At 38.2% G+C, this 20,834-nt stretch overlaps 1 protein-coding gene across 1 annotated transcript in view; it reads left to right on the top strand.

The window, feature by feature from the left end:
- The window catches only part of TMEM135 (transmembrane protein 135), a 264,007-nt gene extending 246,044 nt beyond the window's left edge, over positions 1 to 17,963 (top strand). Inside the window, exons 9-15 of the mRNA XM_006069758.4 lie at positions 520 to 589; positions 3,766 to 3,933; positions 7,659 to 7,722; positions 8,651 to 8,727; positions 12,864 to 12,962; positions 13,749 to 13,816; positions 15,564 to 17,963. Coding sequence (XP_006069820.1) covers positions 520 to 589; positions 3,766 to 3,933; positions 7,659 to 7,722; positions 8,651 to 8,727; positions 12,864 to 12,962; positions 13,749 to 13,816; positions 15,564 to 15,696 — 679 coding nt within the window. The 3' untranslated portion in view covers positions 15,697 to 17,963. The remainder of the gene's footprint in view (positions 1 to 519; positions 590 to 3,765; positions 3,934 to 7,658; positions 7,723 to 8,650; positions 8,728 to 12,863; positions 12,963 to 13,748; positions 13,817 to 15,563) is intronic.
- The last annotated feature ends 2,871 nt before the right edge of the window (positions 17,964 to 20,834 follow it).

Raw genomic sequence — 20,834 nt, 5'->3', positions numbered from 1 at the left:
TATTTTAAAAACGGAATTTTAAGTTCTAATACTGTATCATGTTTCTTTCACAGATGTTTTCTCTCAAATATAATTAAGTATAAATTCCTGTAACCTGAGCGCATTCTCATTATGATTTTTGCTCAAGTCCTGACTTCATGGATGATTTATGACCGTTATACACTACAATGAGCAATCGAAAACTTCCAAAAGATTTGGCAGAGTATAGAGATAACATATACGTATTTTTCATATCTAGTCACAAATATTTACCAACATGGCTTTCTGTTCCACATTTAAGCATTTTGACTGCAGTCGCGTATTTTACAGTGTGTCAAATGGTGAGCAGCAAAGGAAAAAAATATCTGTTATCTTTGCTTCTGTATGCCCCAGGAAATCAAAAGATGTACACATTTAGAAATGAGTTGATAATGTTTTTTCCTTTTTTGGTTAGAGAGTTTTAAGCAGATCCACACACAGACATACACACATGTACACACACACAATTTAACTTTTTTTATTCCTTTGGTTTGTTTTCAGATGTAAGCATGGACCAAGGCATAGATGTTGCAAACACTATGAGGATAATTGCATCTCTTATTGCATTAAAGTAAGTATATAAAATCTAATAACCACAGGGAATGTGTATGGAAAGAACTTTTTTATTAAAACATAATTTCAAAGTAAATGGAAAAATTGACAATAATTGCTATAATTCTTTGCATTTGACTTGCCGAGTAAGATACTTCTGAAAAATAGGTGACAATTTAGCTTTTAGGATTCACTTACCAGATCTTTTGTTAAATAATTTTGAAATTGGCTTGCTTATTTAACATAAAACAAAAATATTCGGTTGGCCAAAAAGCTTGTTCGGATTTTCTGTACCATCTTGTAGGAAAACTCGAACGAACTTTTTGGCCAATCCAAAAGAAGGTGAAGCAGCAACAACAAAAATGACCGAGAAATCAAGTCATTAAAATTAGTAAATACTTTGCAGTGTATCCTCATTAGAATATATCTGAGACCAAGGCCCCCAGACCGTGCTGTGTGCTAGGGGCTCAGCAGCCATGCACATAGGCTACCCAGTCTGGGACAGTGGCATTTGCTTTTGGACTTGTGAAGCTGTTACATTTTTTAAGGCATGAAGGTAACTGGAGCATGTCCACAGTTGTTCTACATTAAGAAGTTAGTTATGCCCACTGGCATAAATTCCCTGCTCCCTAATATATGAGTGTACCAGAGCAGAGCTCCCCACCCCCGGCCCCGGCCCCCATCCCCACCGACCCTGGGAAGGAAGTGTTGTCACTGCGGTTAGTCTGGCACAGGTGGTACCATCTGCTGCAAGTTCTTTAGTTCTGGACGGTGCTCTCACAATCCTGACGCTGTAGAAAATTTATGTTCTTTGTCACAACATCTAATCCCCGCCTTATGGATGAGGAGAGGAGCAGAGCTGTACAGCACCTCAAAAGACAGCCTCCTGACGGTCCCCCTTGGGAGGGGCTGTATCGCGTTGGTGCCTGTGAATGTGGGTGCCTGTGGCTTGGTGTTGGTGGTGGCTCAGCCAAGCCAGCGCTTACCTTTAAAACCCTCAAAGATGGAAGCGGGGGTAAAGGCGGTAGAGTATTTTTTCCATCAGGCAGTAATTTCTGCTCCACTCCTTCCAAATCTGATTTCCTGCCCCATTTTTAAAGTGGCAAAAAAAAAAAAAAAAAAAAAAAAGAAAAAAGAAAGGAAAGGAATGTTGCCGGCAGCCTTGGAGTCTGCCAACTCCGTGCGAGGGTTATTATTCCCTCTTCTACTCTAGGGGGCAGATTTCAGGAGGGAGACTAAGAAAAGTATTCTGACTAAACTAGAGGTAGGTGAAATTTTGGGGAGAGGAGAGATGGTTTTTTTTTTTTAATTATATGAGAAAGTTAGTGAGAATTACTGATCTATGAAAAAAAGTAGTCATTCTTTCAAATGTGTACCAGTACTATAAGCTTTCTAATATGTGTGTACATTGTAATTAATATTATGTCCGTGAATGTACGATTGTTTGGAGATTTGTGGGTGAGGAATTTATCCCACAAGTATAGTTAAATATTCTGACAGTGCACCTCAGTATCCCATGGGCTCAGTTGCCCCTCCTGTTAAATCAGACCCCTGAGTAAATACTCACATGAATTACATTCCCCCATGCTCTTTGTACCCCATTCACATTAACTCTTGGTTGGTACCCGTCAGTCCTTCTTTTGGCTCTGTGCGTTTTTGTCCAAGCTATCTGAAATGTCTTTCTCCTGCTAGTTCCTTCTCTTTTGTGTCTGTTTAAACATCAAGTCCTTAGTAGTCTTCCCTTACCAGTAATCTAATGTAGGTTGTCCTTTTAATATCTCACCCAGTGGCCTGATTATTGCCTTCACAACACTTTTTGTGTTCTGTAATTACATTTGTTTACGTATTTTCTCTTCTTCTAATGGGCATGGAGCTCCATGAAGGCAGGAGTTTTGTGTCCCCTTCACTGCTGTATCCCCAGCATCTAATGTAATGCTTGGCACACGACAGGCATTCACTGAACCTTCCCTGAATACATGAAAGGGTGAACAGATGGAGGGATAATCGATCTCTTGAAAATAGCATGAAACGATTGAACACAAGTGTGATCTTTGAACCCTCAGGTTAATATTACAAGATTACCAATGACAAGATATAAGTGTGATCAGTTCATGAATTAACCACGGACTGAGCAGTTTCAGTTAAACAAATGCGTGATAATTCATACTAATTGGTTGGGCAATTTAATTTTCATGTTTTAACCAGGTATTAGGTAGCTTCAGATAAATTGATGACTGTTTATTCATAGTAATTCAAAATTTTTCTAAAAGAAGGGTGCTATCCAAAAAATACAAACCTGATCTTTGGAACTTAGCAGCAAACACTGCTAAGAATGTCGACGTTTTTCCATTCCAGTGGGGGTGAAAGAGAAGTGTTATAGGAGATCCATACTATAGTGTATTGGTCGAATCATGTTTAAAATACTTTTAAAAATAACATTTTGTTTCAAGATGACTGAAATTTTCCGTCTCTCAGTATTAAGTGACCTCAAACTTCAGTTTCCTAAGTACTGAAATGAAATTGACCAACATTAGTCATCCTCTCCCTTCCCTTTTACACTATAAATAGTTGCAGGTAATATGGGGAAATGGTGACAGGAAATGTGGATTTATAGCAAATTTGCTTTTTCAAATTTTGTTTGGTTTACCTTAAAGGTACCATTCCCTGGAAATGCTTTAGTCTGACACATTGAGCACAGAAATTAAAACCTGGCTAGATTTCATTATTTTCCTGGAAAATTCTTTAAACTTGATCATTTAAATTTCTGTTAAAATTTCCAAAAGCATTTTGTTTTGTTAACTGTTTTTTGTGCTTTTTTGGATTTTTTTTTTTTTTTTTTGGAATTTCAGTGCTTTTGTTTCTAAAACTCATTGGTGGTTTAGGGATTTTAAATCCCAGTTATTGTTAACAGAATGTCAAGAAGTAGAAGTCTGGTACGTAGACAGTCTTGGCCAGTGCTTGGGAAACTTTTTAAGTCTTGGTAAATCGTAGAAAGTATATCCACTGCAAGCTCTCGTGATTGTTTTTAAGGTAATTCTTTTAAAACTGTTTGAGGTTTTAGGACTTAGTTTTGAAAATGGCTACAATATAAGCTTAAAATTTTTAGTTCCATTTTGATTCTGTGACAGTGAAGTTTATACCTATCAGACTTCAGAATTTGGTTATAAATCAGACTTTGCTCCCAATTTTCTCCAGGGTTTCATCAGAATGTTTAGCGTGGGATACTTGATCCAGTGCTGCCTCCGAATTCCCTCTGCATTTAGGCATCTGTTTACACAGCCATCCCGGCTACTTTCTCTCTTCTACAATAAAGAAAACTTCCAGCTCGGAGCTTTTCTGGGCTCTTTTGTTAGCATATACAAGGTAAGGCTTTTAACAAATAGCGTCGCATCACCAACGCAATGGACACGAATTCAAGTAAGCTCCGGGAGTCGGTGACGGACAGGGAGGCCTGGGGTGCTGCAGTCCCTGGGGTCTCAAAGAGTCGGACACGACTGAGCGACTGAACTGAACTGATTGTTAAAATGAGATAACAGCCTTAACTCATCTGTCACTTTTCTTAACACTTCTTTCTGTAGTATTCATAAATATCACCAGATATACATAATACATTGGGAATAGAAGTTGGGGACATTTTGTCTCTTAAAGCTTTAAAGTTTGGATATATTATATTTATTCATAATATTAAAGACTTTTCAAAAACTCCTTTTTTTTCAATAATGTAATCACTGAGAAATTATGAACTTCCTAATATTTCTAACGTCAAAAGTGATATTAATACACCTGGCCTACGTGTTTTTCTTAATAACATTTACTGCCTGAGTATTAATCTAAACATTTTCAGACCCTTCTAGCTGATATCAACCCTTGATAGAACCAGTAAGAATTTTCCAGCGTAACTTATATAAATAATGAGTCATTTTCCATCTTCCTCCCACTCGTTCTACTACACTCTCTCAAATAAACAAAGTTAATGTTCTTCCACCTCTTTCTACATGTTCCTGTAAATGTACCCACACATATATAATAAGCACACACCTAAACACATATACATGGATCATCTGTGACACAGTAAGTACTCTGCAATTTGAAGTAATGGCCTTTTGTTTATCGGGAATCACTGATATGTAAATTATATTACTGACATATTTTATTAAACATCTAAAATTTGTATTCTAAATTTAAATGGTAAAGTGTGTTAACTAAGGTTGAGCTGTCTGCATACGCGTGCACACACACAAGTATAGACACAGTTGTTTAAAAGAAACTGCTGTGAAAAATTGAATTCTGGAATTATTTTGTATAAGACGGTTATGTATCATTTTATGTTAATTACCTGTAAAAGGTAGATATGCTGCTGCTAAGTCACTTCAGTCGTGTCCGACTCTGTGCGACCCCATAGACGACAGCCCAGCAGGCTCCCCCGTCCCTGGGATTCTCCAGGCAAGAACACTGGAGTGGGCTGCCATTTCCTTCTCCAATGCATGCATGCATGCTAAGTCACTTCAGTCGTGTCCAACTCTGTGCAACCCTAAGAATACTGGAGTGGGTTGCCATTTCCTTCTCCAAGAAAAGGTAAATGTGGAGAAAGTATTTTGACATGAAAAGGGAAAAGTGACAAACTGTAAACAATTGTTAATTAATCACTTGCTTACTAGCATTGAAAACATTTTCTCCAGGCAAGAATACTGGAGTGGGTAGCCACACCCTTCTCCAGGGGATCTTCCTGGATCAAGCCCAGGGCTCCCACATTGCAGGTGGATTTTTTACCTCTGAGCCACCAGGGAAGCCCCAAACTACAGTTAATTAATCACTCGTTATGAAACATAACTAACATTGAAAATATTTTGATTTGGCTAGGAAACGTTATGATTTGGCTAGGAAACACTACTTATATCTTTAATATACAATAACTAATAGAACAGAATATTGGTGATTATATGTTTTTATTCAGATTCTTTTTCATTTCTTGTGTCATCATGTTTGTATTTATTCTTAAGATAAACTCTTAAATGTTTATATGTGAATTATCTCTGACATTGTTAGCCTGGGTTGGTTATTCTCCGTCATCTAGCATGTCTGAGAGCATAGGTTGGTTTGTTTTCATTTAGCTGCTATTTATTTGCTTAGGTAATATAAACTAATGGTATTAAACAAAATTAAATGCAACTGGGTCAGAAAATCTATTATAAAAATATTGATACAGCATATTTCTAAGTCATGAGATGTTTGAAAAATTTATCACTTTTTTGCATCTTCATAAAAATGTAGTTAAAGGAAGGAGAGGGAAACAAACCTTATTCCTTCTGTGTCTTCTTGGTGGACTGGCCCTTTTTCCCTTTTGTAATGTCCCTCTATCTCCAGTAATATTCCTTGCTCTGAAGTCTACTGTCTGTTACAAATACAGCTACTTCAGCTTTCTTTTGATTATTTTTGATGGTATATTTTCCTTTTCCTTTAATCTTTCCATGACTTCAGTTTTGTTTCTTTTAGACAACATGTAGTTGATTCTTACTTTTATATCCAACTTGATAACCTCTGTCTTTTAATTGGAATCTTTAGACTATTACATTTAATGCATTTATTGATATGGTTGAGTTTATATCTACTTCCTTATTAGTTATTTTTTATTGTTTCTTTTTTTTGTTTCTATTTTTTGCCTCCTGGATTTTTTTGGGCATTATATATTTTAAATTTATTTTAGTTTTTTGTATTTTTTTATATTTTATCTTCACTATTGACTTATTGTTTATGCCTCTTTTTAAATGCAATGATTTTGTTAACATTTATAATAAGCATTTTTAATTTATTGGTCAATATTTTCAAATAATATTGATACCACTTTAGTATAGTTTAAGAATCTTACCACACCTTTTAATTCCCTTTTCCCATCCTTTGTGCAATTCATTTATTATTTTATATATTATAAATCCTACAGTGCATTGTTGCTATTTTTGTTTTGGACCAGGAGTCAGAAAACTTTTTCTGTAAAAGGCCAGATAGTAGAGATTTTAAGCTTTGTGAAGCATTTGGTCTCACTCATAGCTGTTTAACTCTGCTCTTACAGTGTAAAAGCAGTCAGGCTGCTGCTGCTGCTAAGTTGCTTCAGTCGTGTCCAACTCTGTGCGACCCCATAGACGGCAGCCTACCAAGCTCCCCTGTCCCTGGGATTCTCCAGGCAAGAACACTGGAGTGGGTTGCCACTTCCTTCTCCAATGCATGAAAGTGAAAAGTGAAAGTAAAGTCGCTCAGTCGTGTCCGACCCTCAGCAACCCCATGGACTGCAGCCCTCCAGGCTCCTCTGTCCATGGGATTTTCCAGGCAAGAGTACTGGAGTGGGGTGCCATTGCCTTCTCCAAAAGCAGTCATAGACAATATATAAATGAATGAGCATGGCTGTATTCCAATAAAACTTAATCACACTGTATTAGAATTTCATATAATTTTCATGCGTCACAAAATATTTTTTATTTACTTTTATCCCTTGAGATATGCAAAAACATTCTTAGCTTATGAGCCATATAGAAATAGATGGCAGGCTAGATTTGGCTAGTGGGTCGTAGTTTTCTGACCACTGCTTTAGAGCGTTGATTCATTTTTATAGCAATTCTAGGTAAAAAAGGACTTCCCATGTGGCACTAGTGGCAAAGAACCCACCTGCCAACCTAGGAGACATAAGAGATGCAAGTTTGATCCTTGGGTAGGGAAGATCCCCTGGAAGAGGGCACAGCAACCCACTCCAGTATTCTTGCCTGGAGAATCCCTGGACAGGGGAGCCTGGAGGGCTACAGTCCATGGGGTCTCAAAGAGTCAGACACGACTGAAACGACTTAGCACAGCACAAGATAAGAAAAACATGTCTTCTATTAATAAATTAATGAATTGACCTTCATTTTACCATTTCCAGAGCTCTTCATTTCTTTTTTTAATCTAATTTTTTTTGTGGTATCTTGTACCTTATTTAATTTAAATACGATCACCAATTTGCCTCCAAGGCCAGCTGATGACTCACCCATTACAGATGTTACGTGCAGTTTTTCTCTTAGAACTGAAACAACTGAAGGAATTGTATTTTCTTCTTGATACAGGGTACTAGTTGCTTCCTGCGCTGGGTCAGAAATCTGGATGATGAACTGCATGCCATTATAGCTGGTAAAAAAGTATAATATATATATTATAAAATATATATGATATACATATATTATCACATCAGTCTATGATAGGAGTGAAGCAGAAATGGTTTTCAAATTCATCTGATTTCCTTGTATCTTCCTTTTTCTAATAGAATCCCCATCAAGGCACTAGTATTAATATTTTGTACTTGTGAAGTTGAACATACCAAGGCTCTCTTGCCATCTGATGTTTTGAGTTGGCAACATAATGACTTGGGTTTCTGTCCTGCGACAGGCCAGAAATTCTAGGGAATGTGTCACAAAAGAACATAAAATATTAATAAGTGACTAATGATTTCTTACAAGCATTTTGATTTTACCACTGGCAGCTGACATGTTTTTAAATAATTTTTTAAGGAACTCAAGTAATGTTATAACCATAAAAACTAAACATTTTCGGTAAGCTCAGTATATTTTATTACTTAAGCTGACTAGATGATTTTTCAGATATTTTTTAGTAATGTCCCTGCTATTAGTATTCCAGACCTCCCGCTGCCTTGCTTTTCCACTTATAGAATGAAAGCAATGGAGAGAAGTGTGGTGGCAGCACTAAGTGTGGTTTGAGCTCTCGGGACAAAAATGAAAGGATATTTCCACTTAAAATGAGAATGATACTAGCAGCCTTTAAAAATTGTTCTATTTGGTAAGACCACTGCTGTTTCTTATGTTATCAGAACTGTGGTTCCTAATTCTGAAGGTCAATTTTTAAGTTTAAAAAAATATGATAAATAAGAATTCACCCCATTTTCATATCATTACTTGTACTACTGTCCTCGATTTTGTTATAGCAAAAGTCAGTGCTAAAACCATTATTTCCTATTTAAGTGAATTAACGTTTCTGAGTGACGTAATAACAAAGAAGTACTTTTGAGTTCTGATCGGTTTTGCCTTATTTATTATTGTTTCAGGATTTTTGGCAGGAGTATCAATGATGTTTTATAAAAGCACAACAATTTCCATGTATTTAGCTTCCAAATTGGTAGAGGTAAGCAAACATTTTTATGCATATACAGCCAAACGATATAGAGCCTTTTAGCTACTTCAGCAACAATATATATCCCAGTTTCAAAAGCAAATTCTAATCTTATGAAAGTGAATCTTTATGAATCTTTACCAAGCCAGTTTTCCTATTTGTTCTTTTTTTCTCTGTGTCATTTTCAAATATACACAAGTGTAGGAAGAATAAAGTGATACTCCTCATGTACCCATCATATAGCTTCAACACTTCACAGCATTGGGCCAGTCTCCTTTCATCTATACTGCTCCAAATCCCCAGGTACCAAATTATTTTAAAACAAATCCCAGACATCAAGTCACTCCATTCATAAACAACTCAGGAGAAAGAGTCCTTGAAAAATAAAACTAAAGGATAAAGACTCCTTAAAAACAAACAAATCAACAATGCCATCAGGGTATAAACAAAATGCATATCATACATTTTAGAAGTCTGCTAATTCTTCAATATTATCGTTATCCAGTTAGAACTTACTTTTTCAATATTACCTCACACATATCTTTTGCAGTCCCTTTGTTTTAATTGGAGTTAGTTTTATGTTAAAATGCTGTATTACTGTATAATGAATATTAAGTAAAAATCACCTGCGTAGGTAACTTTTTTCTTTGAAAAAATTATTTTATGTTCTTTATTTCATGGACCACTCATATCTTCTTAAACCCCCCTCCAACCTATTGAAACACCATTCTGTCTTGGTCATCTTTCCCCTTTTCTTATTAGTTTCACTTTAGCATTCCCACAATCCAGAAAACCCATCTCCATGAATTATCCCATTTTCTGGCCATATAGATTTGCTAGAAATCCCTCATAAATATCATGCATTTTCACCCTATCTGTTACCCCTGCTTTTCCTCTCTTACTTAGTTGTTGATCCTAGACCTCTTACAAGATCACACTATTATAAGTGTGGTCAGCAGGCTAACACTGGTCCATGAACCGCACATACCAGTTCATGACAGAGAAAGGAGAGAAACTGAGAGGAAGCATTTGGAAACTTTATTAGCACCTCAATAGAGTAATTTGTTTTTTGAATGTAATAGTAAAAATTTAATTCAACTTTGTGTTTAAATTTTTTTTCCAATAATTCATTTTTATTATAAAAGCATCAGGCCATGACAACTAGAAATTTGTTTTTTAAGAAGTGGTTCTTATGTTTGAGAAGCACTACTCAGTGTAGTCATTTCTGAAATTCTCTTTGGTCCTTTGTCCTAGACAGAGTAGTTGCTCTTTCCTCTCGGGAGCCAACATATATTATATATTATATATTAATATATACACATACATATATACATGATAGACATAAATATACATACATACACATGTGATGGTCTGCAACCTAATCTGTATAGATATCTTGATTAGAGTGCGTTAGTATTTGTTATGCACTAACCAGGTTTACACCAGTACATGTTTAATGAATGAATAAATGAAGGAAAAGTAAGAAGTCAGGAAACCCCTGGAGTAACAGGCAAATTTCGCCTTGGAGTACAGAATGAAGCAGGGCAAAGGCTAATAGAGTTTTGCCAAGAGAACGCACTGGTCATAGCAAACACCCTCTTCCAACAACATAAGAGAAGACTCTACACATGGACATCACCAGATGGTCAATACCGAAATCAGATTGATTATATTCTTTGCAGTCAAAGATGGAGAAGCTCTATACAGTCAGCAAAAATAAGACCGGGAGCTGACTGTGGCTCAGATCGTGAACTCCTTATTGCCAAATTCAGACTTAAGATCATTCAGGTATGACCTAAATCAAATCCCTTACAATTATACAGTGGAAGTGACAGATTCAAGGGATTAGATCTGATAGACAGAGCACCTGATGAACTTTGGGTGGAGGTTTGGGACATTATACAGGAGACAGGGATCAAGACCATCCCCAAGAAAAAGAAATGCAAAAAAGCAAAATGGCTGTCTGAGGAGGCCTTACAAACAGCTGTGAAAAGAAAGGAAGCAAAAAGCAAAGGAGAAAAGGAAAGATATGCCCTTTTGAATGCAGAGTTCCAAAGAATAGCAAGGAGAGATAAGAAAGCCTTTCTTAGTGATCAGTGCAAAGAAATAGAGGAAAAAATAGAATGGGAAAGACTGGAGATCTTTCTAGACAAAGATGGGCACAATAAAGGACAGAAATGATATGGACCTAACAGAAACAGAAGATATTAAGAAGAGGTGACAAGAATACACAGAAGAACTATACAGAAAAGATCTTCATGACCCAAATAATCACTATGGTATGGTCACTCACCTAGAGCCAGACATTCTGTAATGCGAAGTCAAGTGGGCCTTAGGAAGCATCACCACGAACAAAGCTAGTGGAGATGATGGAATTCCGGTTGAGCTATTTCAAATCCTAAAAGATGATGCTGTGAAAGTGCTGTACTCAATTTGCCAGCAAATTTGGAAAACTCAGCAGTGGCCACAGGACTGAAAAAGGTCAGTTTTCATTCCAATCTCAAAGAAAGGCGATGCCAAAGAATGTTCAAACTACCACACAGTTGCACTCATCTCACACGCTAGTAAAGTAATGCTCAAAATTCTCCAACCCAGACTTCAATAGTACTTGAACTTGAAGTATGTGAATTTCCAGATGTTCAAGCTGGTTTTAGAAAACGCAAAGGAACCAGAGATCAAGTTCCTAACATCCGTTGGATTATGAAAAAAGCAAGAGAGTTCCAGAAAAACATCTACTTCTGCTTTATCGACTATGCCAAAGCCTTTGACTGTGTGGATCACCACAAACTGTGGAAAATTCTGAAAGAGATGGGAATACCAGACCACCTGACCTGCCTCTTGAGAAACCTGTATGCAGGTCAGGAAGCAACAGTTAGAACTGAACATGGAACAGCAGACTGGTTCCAAATTGGGAAAGGAGTACGTCAAGGCTGTATATTGTCACCCTGCTTATTTAACTTATATGCAGAGTACATCATGAGAAATGCTGGGCTGGAAGAAGCACAAGCTGGAATCAGGATTGCCGGGAGAAATATCAATAACCTCAGATATGCAGATGACACCACCCTTATGGCAGAAAGCGGAGAAGCACTAAAGAACTTCTTAATGAAAGTGAAAGAGGAGAATGAAAAAGTTGGCTTAAAACTGAACATTCAGAAAACTAAGATCATGGCATTGGTCCCATCACTTCATGGCAAATAGATGGGGAAACAGTGACAGACTATTTTTTTAGGCTCCAAAATCACTGCAGATGGTGACTGCAGCCATGAAATTAAAAGACACTTGCTCCTTGGAAGGGAAGTTATGACCAACCTAGACAGCTTATTAAAAAGCAGAGACATTATTATGCCAACAAAGATCTAGTCAAGGCTACAGTTTTTCCAGTAGTCATGTATGGATGTGAGAGTTGGACTGTGAAGAAGGCTGAGCGCCGAAGAATTGATGCTTTTGAACTGTGGTGTTGGAGAAGACTCTTGAGAGTCCCTTGGACTGCAAGGAGATCCAGCCAGTCCATCCTAAAGGAAATCAGTCCTGAATATTCATTGGAAGAGCAGATGTTGAAGCTGAAACTCCAATACTTTGGCCACCTGCTGTGAAGAACTGACATTGGAGAAGACCTGATGCTGGGAAAGATTGAAGGCAGGAGGAGAAGGGGATGACAGAGGATGAGATGGTTGGATGACATCACCGACTCAATGGACATGAGTTTGGGTTAACTCTAGGGGTTGGTGATCTACAGGGAGGCCTGGCGTGCTGTAGTCCGTGGGGTCACAAAGAGTCAGACACAACTGAGCGACTGAACTGAACTAAATGAATAGATCTGACAGAGAAGGGAAGACTTGGACACTGTACAGAAAGCATTGAAGAATAAATGACATGAAAGAGGTAGAAATCAGGTGCTGTTGAATTTCACAGAAATGTGTTATTACTGGCCTTTGGGGCCTGGGGTGAGGGGCTGAAGGAAAGGAAACGGCTGACACTTAACTCTGTCAGGGAAGATATACCTGTAATTTGAGCTCTGGAAGGAGTGTTAGGATTTTGAAAGGTAGAAAAAGTAGTTGTAGATAAGGAACGCATTGCTCCACTTTGTTGTTAATGCTATTTAAAGTTGTTTTCCTTATAAATCTCCCATGATGCTTGTTTTGCAGACAATGTATTTCAAAGGCATTGAAGCAGGAAAGGTGCCCTATTTTCCCCATGCAGACACTATCATCTATTCCATCTCTACAGCGATTTGCTTCCAGGCAGTAAGTATAGCTTTTTGAAATGAGAAATAGAATTATTTCTGTTTCTAATGTGTATTAAACCAATGAGGGGAAAAGAAAGGCCCGGAAGCATTTCCATTTTCTACATTGTATGCTTTTTTGTCTTATTAGCAAGATAGCTTACAAGTATCCAATCATTAAACATGTTAACTTAGTGGGCCAGGTCATGTTTTACGAACACAACCATTTTAGGTTTCAATGGAGTACAGTTTTTTAGGAAAATTATCACTCTAGTATCGTGGCTAGAATGCCCTCATTTAATTTTACTTCTGGAGAAACAGATCCCATCGACATAAATAAGAATAATTGCATTTCCTCAACATTACTCAAGCAGTGAGGACAGGGATAGAGTCTAGTTTAATAAAAGCATTGTTCAGTCTCTTCAAGTTCTGTAATCACCATTATTGATGTTAATGATCTTAGGACTTCTGCAGAGGTTTGGGGATAGCTTTTATTTGCACTTTCTCACGATAATCCTGCCAGGTTGGTAAACTCATTATAATTAGTGAAGTGCCAGATATCTAATGGATATCTAGTAAATGCTTCCTAATAATAATGACTATTGACTCAATCATTATTTCATGTACAATATTCTTATCTGAAGGCATATTTACAAAGATTCTAGAAAGTCAACTTACACTTTTTTTTCACTGTCAGGGTATTTTTTTTTTTTAACACAATGAGCGATAAAAATAGAGATAAAAGTATTCTATTGCCTAAGACGGATAATGTTTGCTGTTTACTAAAAAAAGTCTCGAATAATTTTAGGCTGTCATGGAAGTTCAGACCTTGCGACCATCTTACTGGAAGTTCCTTTTAAGACTCACCAAGGGCAGGTAAGATATCTATGATATGTTTTAACTGATCATTAAAAAAAAGCAACTACCACAAAAAGGATTTTGAATCTTTTTGTCTACTTGAGGGAGTATTCTTTGGTAAGGTAGCTATCTAGGTGTAAAACAAATTTGATCTAAAATTTAATAAGAATAATATGGGATGTTTCTTTTTGTTTAAAAATACTAAACAGATTCTTTAGAAATCCTGTCTAAACAATAGACTGATTTCCATTTTGGAAAAATAATGAAAAATAATCATATTTTTTTACCTGATTTTTGTAAGCGTATTTTTCTTTGCCTTTACTGTCATGTTCTTTATTGGTGCTGGTGTTTGCATTTCCTGATTATAATCTAGTGAGAGGCAACGTAGCCTGATACACAGACTGTGAGTTTGGGAGTTGAACAAACCTGGGTGTGGCCCAGCTCCAGTGCCCTTCGCTGTGTCACTGGTTGGGCAAGTTGTTTACCCTCGTGAGCCTCAAGTTTCTTTCTCTCTACAGTGAAGCAATAATGCATACTTTGTATGGTTGTGGGAAAATCAATGTTTGTGGCAGCCCTTAGCACTTAGTAGGCACTCAGTAAATAGTAGCTGCCACTGACTTTGCTGTCATTAATAGTAATAGTAGCAAACAGTTGTATAGCTCTGGCTGTGTCCCAGAAGTGGTTTTAAGATACACACATTAACACACACAACACACATATACATACATATGTGTTTAATCTTTTAAATAGCTCTGTGAGACAGGTACTAGGTACTGTTAATATCTTGGCGTTACCTGTGGGGAGACCGAGATGCACACAGAGTTTAAGCACTTGCAGAATCACAAAGCTAGTAAAGGATGGAGCTTGGGTTGAGCCAGGCAGTCTGGCTTCAGAATCCTTCCTCTTAGCCATGACACTGTGTAGTATTATTATTATTTAATCATTAAAATCTACATTATAATCTATATTGTTATCATTTGATCATTTATTTCTTTGTCATTTATGTTTCTTTGCACATCAGTGAGTTTAACCCATTGATTATTTTGGAAGGGAACTTAGCGTTGGAAAGGAGCTAAAAGTCACATTTATGGGTTCTTGGAACAATGACACTGGCCAATGACTCAAAGCTAATTTCACCCTGGTATCTTCCCCAGAGAAGAAGAGCTTATAATCAGGCAGAGAGATGCAGAAGGTCCATCCTGCACATTAGCTGAATATGTGTCTTTTAAAAAAAAAGGTGATGGAGAAAGTGAGGGCATGTTTTTACTCTGTTGTGTGTATTAAAAATTTGAAAACCTATAAGCTGTTTCCTCTTCATTAAATATTTGCACATTTGAATGTATTTTCTGTTGATTGTGAGACATTAAAATTTCAGTTACGGGAGGAATTACCTTTAATACCTTCGCTTGTCCGTAAATGTCAGCTCATTCATTATATATGTAGCTTCTTATAATTGTATTCATCCATTAATCAAGAAAATCACAATGAACCTATTTTTCTGTTTGACACAATCTAGAGGAAAGAGCTCTGGAAGGGTTTGAAATGATGATGATAATCTCTGGGGCTTCAGGTTTGGGGACTAGCATCTTTTCAAAGAAAACGAGACAGTGCATCTTGAAGAGTAGCAAAATGACTTTTGAATCTGCCACTGAGTCTCTTGCCGTGTCAGCTCTTCTGTCTTCCCATCCCATGAAAGATAAACGAAGCGAATCATCTTCTTTTACGACGTCGTTAGGTGCTTATTCCCTGTGTCCTTGTTTTACAGGTTTGCTGTCATGAACCGCAAAGTCCTTGATGTTTTTGGTACCGGCGCATCTAAAAACTTCCCGGACTTCACCCCTAGGTTGGACCCAAGATACACAACTGTAACGCCAGAGTTGCCCATTGAGTTTTCTTGAAGATTACTGTAACTTATTAATGTGACTTAATGTTTCATTATTTTGTCCTGGAGAGTTAATTATGCTGAACACAAAGAAGAGGACCCGAGCTTGAACTTCAGTGTTATTTCAATGAGGGATGCTCTTTTTTGTTTGATTTTCTTACCAATCAGAAATTCAGAAGCTTTTTAGGAAAATGTTGCTTAATAATTAAGCTCCCTCTATAGCCAGAATCTCATTCTGGGTCACTGTAGTGGTTGAAATTATGATATATTATCGATTAAATTATGTCTACAAGCAATATTAAATAATCTATGTAGAAATGTAGTAAGAAATAAGAGTATACTTAAAATGACTTTAAAAGATGTTTTAGTTCATTCCAATATAATTCTTGGTGGAAACTAAGAATATGGCTGCATTTTAAGATACAAAAGGATCACGGGTACATGGATTTGATCTGTATTTTTTTTTTTAACTTTCGAATTAGTACTGAAATGTTATGGGTATGGAGTAACTCTTCACAGACAATGCTGCTTTATTTTGTATAGAGCAATTTAATTGGAGAAAGTGGCCATTCTTGCTTCAGGGATGCAAAGACGGATCTCATACTGTTTGGATAAAGGCTGTGGCGTATGTGGTTTCCTTCCATTGATACCTTCATATGTCCCCACGATCCGCTTAGCTGGGCTCTTTGGCAGCCCAGTGAACCTTATGTATTAATGGCAGGTTAGAATCAGGTGGAAACTGACAAATCTGATACAGTTGAAATGTCTGTTTTAGTCTCTTATGGCAACGTTACACTTGAATATTTAAAAGCAAATGAAGCTATTTTTAAACCTCCTCCTATCGATTCATTATGTTTGTTTTCATTTATAAGGACTGGATTCATCATAGCTAAGTTTGTATGCCATTGTCGATTTAGAAGGGATCAAATTCTATGGAACAAAAGTAGTTTGGGCAGGTTTGGCGGTTTGTTCCCTCAGCTGTTTCATTTGTTTGACAACTAAAAACATTCTAAAAATCCAGTGGTTGTGAAGAAATACATGTCATCACTAATTGGATGCAGATTCCCTAGCCTGTTTTAAAAAACTCATTATCATCATTTTTACTCCTGTTAGAGCAAGGAAGTGACAAAATGTAGTCACTGCTGATTGTGAGTTAGTTCAGGACTGTTTTGATTGAAATACCATCACTCTTTAGAGTTTTTCAGGGACAAGTTACTCTTTTCTAAGTTAATACAAGGCTGAAGTGGTTGTGAAATCTACAATTAATGTAACATATAGGGATAATGGTATATTTTTTTAAGCGTAATTTTATTGCTGAAAAGTCTTAGGCCGTTGTAAATTAATTATGTTCTATAGAATTATGTTCTAAATTCTACGCAGTAGAACTTGCGTTGCAACAAGAATTATAACCCAAACTTTAAATGCTTAATCCTCCGTATTCAATTTCGTCAAGCCTTGTATGCTTCTGTGTGTTTGTGTGTAATCCTAGTCTGGTTGTTATGGCAGATTGAAACCCACCAAAAAAGACAGGCTCTGGTACCATAGTATCAGAAAGAGCCATTTTAATTAGCCCAAAATTTTGCATTATGATTAACTTTAGGATGACTTGTCTGTTAGGCAGTACGGTTAAAGGATCCTTTTGGCTTCAGAATTCCAAATTGATTAGTAAATTCAGTTTTAAGTTTTCATTCCCTGGAATCAAAATGATGATTGCTGCTTTGTTTACCTTTAAAAAGGAAGTATTACAGCAGTGAAGAAAGCACTGCTACTTGCATTTTGTTTTCTCTATTCAGAAATTACGTTTATAGTATTTTTCCTGTCCAGTTAAACAGAAATCTTTTAAATCCATAAGTTGTTTTCATTCCAGTAAAAAAAAAACAACACAAAAAACTATGAAATTGAAAGACAAATTCTACTGAAATATGATGAGATTGTTTAGTAAAATTTTACTGGTCAAAAGGTACATTTCTATGATCTATCTTTTTTAACACAAGCTATAGTCATTTTTTATTTTATATAAAATGAAATAGCCATCATGAAGCAGAGTATAATAATGAATGTATAGCTGAAATGAACAGTTAACTAGTTTGCAGTGGTGAATAGAGAAGTACAATTTTATTTTATTGGGACAGGCTGCAAAGTATAGTTGTTCGAGCAGACACAAAGAAACTGTGTTTGTGTTCCTGAAGACAATCAAAATGAATGTCTTTCTACCTCTGACTAACCAAGTATTGATTGACACCTTGGCATCGTAAATAAAGTGAAATAGATGTCTCCATTCCACAATATGTTTTTTAGTCCAATTTATATGCTGAAGAAGTCCTATCTATGGTAAGTTTCCTTCCACTAGACCTGAGTATATCAAACACTTAATATGCCCTCTTAATATTTGCTACATCTTTATGTAGACTGAAAAACAGAGCATTGGAGTGCTTAATAGGATTATGAGTGTTTCCTGTATTAATTAGCTATTTCCTGAATTAATAAAATCTTAGCATTAGTACCAACCAAGTAAAAAGAAAAGACAAGTTGCAGGATAACAAATTATCTCAAATCTGTCAGATTCTTACCCATTTTTCATCCAATAGTTTAGTCCATTTTATTACCCATCTCTGAAAGAAAACCATGATTCAATTGTCTTTTTTAAAAACAAATTATATGATTTCTCCTATAACCTTTTCAATGACCTATAAGCATCATTATCTCTCAGCTGATGTCTAGTATACTTTTTGCTCTCATTTGTTCTTTAGTGAGTATTCATTTAATAGAGTTTTATCTTCTTTACTCTTGGCTCTCAGACTTTATAACTTACTTTCTTCTGGAACAGACTTGTCTTTCGTGAGGAAACCCAAATCAGTCACCCGTCACACAGCGTGTTCATGCTGAGCTTGCCTGAGTATTCATCTTCCTGTGGGTTTTGTCTAGCTAACAGCTCATGGATGAAATCGTTTCTGCTTGCATTTTATCCCTGCCCCGAGTTTCTGAGCCTCTGACAGTGCCTCGTTAAGGAGAATCAATTTCCTCTACCCTCAAGGAGTTTCGTCCACTTGCTGTGGCAAGCCCTTCTCGCAGTGGGGGTTCAGGCAGGCCCGTGGCAGGGCAGAGAGGTGTGCCCGCGGGGAGCGTGGCCTTCGAATCAGCAGTCCCCAAGCCCTGGGAACCCCTGGACTCTCCCTGCGGTTTACTGTTTATTGATCCGGCCGTCTTGGCTGTGTCACGCGGGATCTGTCGCTGCGGTGTCCAGGCTCTCGTGTGGAACACGGGCTCCAGAGCAGGCCCGGTCGTTGAGGTGCCGGCTTAGTTGCTCTGTGGCCCGTGGGGTCTCAGTTCCCTGACGAGGGGCCGAACCTGCACGTGCCACACTGCAGGGCGGATTGGGACCACCCAGGAAGCCTGTCCCTGCGATTGGTTTTTACTTGCTTAAGTAAACACTCATTTCTGAACTGTAACTTTGCTAAGGTACATGATACACTTGATCTCCCCTAGCACCTCGACCTATTGCTGCTTATTTCTTCCACAGTCATTTTCGGATAGACAGTTTAGGTAACTGAAGATGCGTGACCAAGAAAAAGACGTAAGGAAAACAAAAAGAAATCACTTTTTCTGTGGGCCTGGGCTGAGGCTGGCCTGACTGTGGATGCCCAGGAGACTGTTCTTACTGTTGCCACAACCCTGTGCCTCCTCTTTATAGCCTGTTCCTGTTTGTGCTTTGGGGCTTCCCAGGTAGCTCAGTGGTAAAGAATCCACCTGCCAGGGCAAGAGACACAGGTTCAATCCCTGGGTTGGGAAGATTCCCTGGGTTGGGAAGATCCACTGGAGAACAAAATGGCAACCCACTCCTGTATTCTTGCCTGGAAAATCCCATGGACAGAGGAGCCTGATGGGCTAAACTCCTGTGGGGATCACAGAGTCGGACACGACTTAATGACTAAACAACAGCAAATTAGTGCTTTAGCTGATTCTGTATTCCCTTCTCATGGAATTAGCAAGGAAAGGAGTGTGGGGGACTCGTGTGGCTCTAAGATCAAGCGTGGGGGGTGCCTCTGGGCCCTGGGGTGGCGTGTACTTCCCTCCAGCTAAGACCTCAGAGTTAAGGCTGTGTTTTCTGTTTTAAGCTACAGCCTCAGGTGACTTTGTAAAGCCTCTGTAGTTATGAACGGGGTGGCTCAGGTGATAAAGAATCTGCCTGCAATTCAGGAGACGTGGGCTTCATCGTTGGGCTGGGAAGATCCCCTGGAGAAGGGAAAGGCTACTCACTCCAGTATTCTGGCCTGGAGAATCCCATGGACAGAGGAGCCTTGCGGGCTCCGGTGGCAGAGTCAGTCACTACTCACAGCTAACACTTTCACTTTCACTACAGTAGTAAAAGTGAAATCGCTCAGTCGTGTCCGACTCTTTGCGACCCCATGGACTGTAGCCTACCAGGCTCCTCTGTACATGGGATTTTCTAGGCAATAGTACTGGAGTGGATTGCCGTTTAGAGGTAAGTACAAAAAAGTGAACCTGATGTTGACGTGTGGCTTCCGGAAGCAGAGGGGGACCAGAAGCGTGCCCGAGATGCAGAGTGCATCCTCGGACTGCAGCCGGGCAGCACACAGCCTGGAGCTTATAGCTGTGCCGAGTGAGAATAGGTGCCCTCTTATATTGAGAGAAAAGTGAGTGACATTGAATTGGAGGGAAGAATTAATACCCGGAGGACTTCTCGCTCCTTGCTGTAGTCTGTCTGCCCCTCTTCACGCCCCTGTCCCAGCTGTCTCCTTCCTCCTTCCAGCCTTGGAATCTTATGTCTGGCTTCATGTTACCACTCCCCACTCCTTGTCCCTGTGCCTCTCGCCTTTCTCTGCCGGTTGGTGTTACGTTACAACCATACTCCCTGAATATGGATGCTCCGTCACTCCCTCGGGTGACAGCTGGTCAGGTGGGGGGCTCCGGAAGGATCGTGAAAATGGAGTAAATGTTTCTTGGGATGGTGACTTCTGATATAGCTCTGCATTTGTTCGCAGGAGGGAATGGAGGGTAACTGCCCAGATGTGGAAAGAGACATAACCTCTGCATGTGAGACCTTTAAATCCAGGACGGTCCGTCTCCTCTAAACAACCTTGCAACAGCACCCGACTGTTGCCGTGGCTGCACAGAAGAGGCAGGAACTCATTT

Source organism: Bubalus bubalis, chromosome 5 (genome assembly GCF_019923935.1).
Source record: "Bubalus bubalis isolate 160015118507 breed Murrah chromosome 5, NDDB_SH_1, whole genome shotgun sequence".
In the NCBI taxonomy this organism is placed as follows: Eukaryota; Metazoa; Chordata; class Mammalia; order Artiodactyla; family Bovidae; genus Bubalus; species Bubalus bubalis.
The sequence above is the reverse complement of the archived record's forward strand: the minus strand, read 5'-3'. Positions and strand labels throughout refer to the sequence as shown.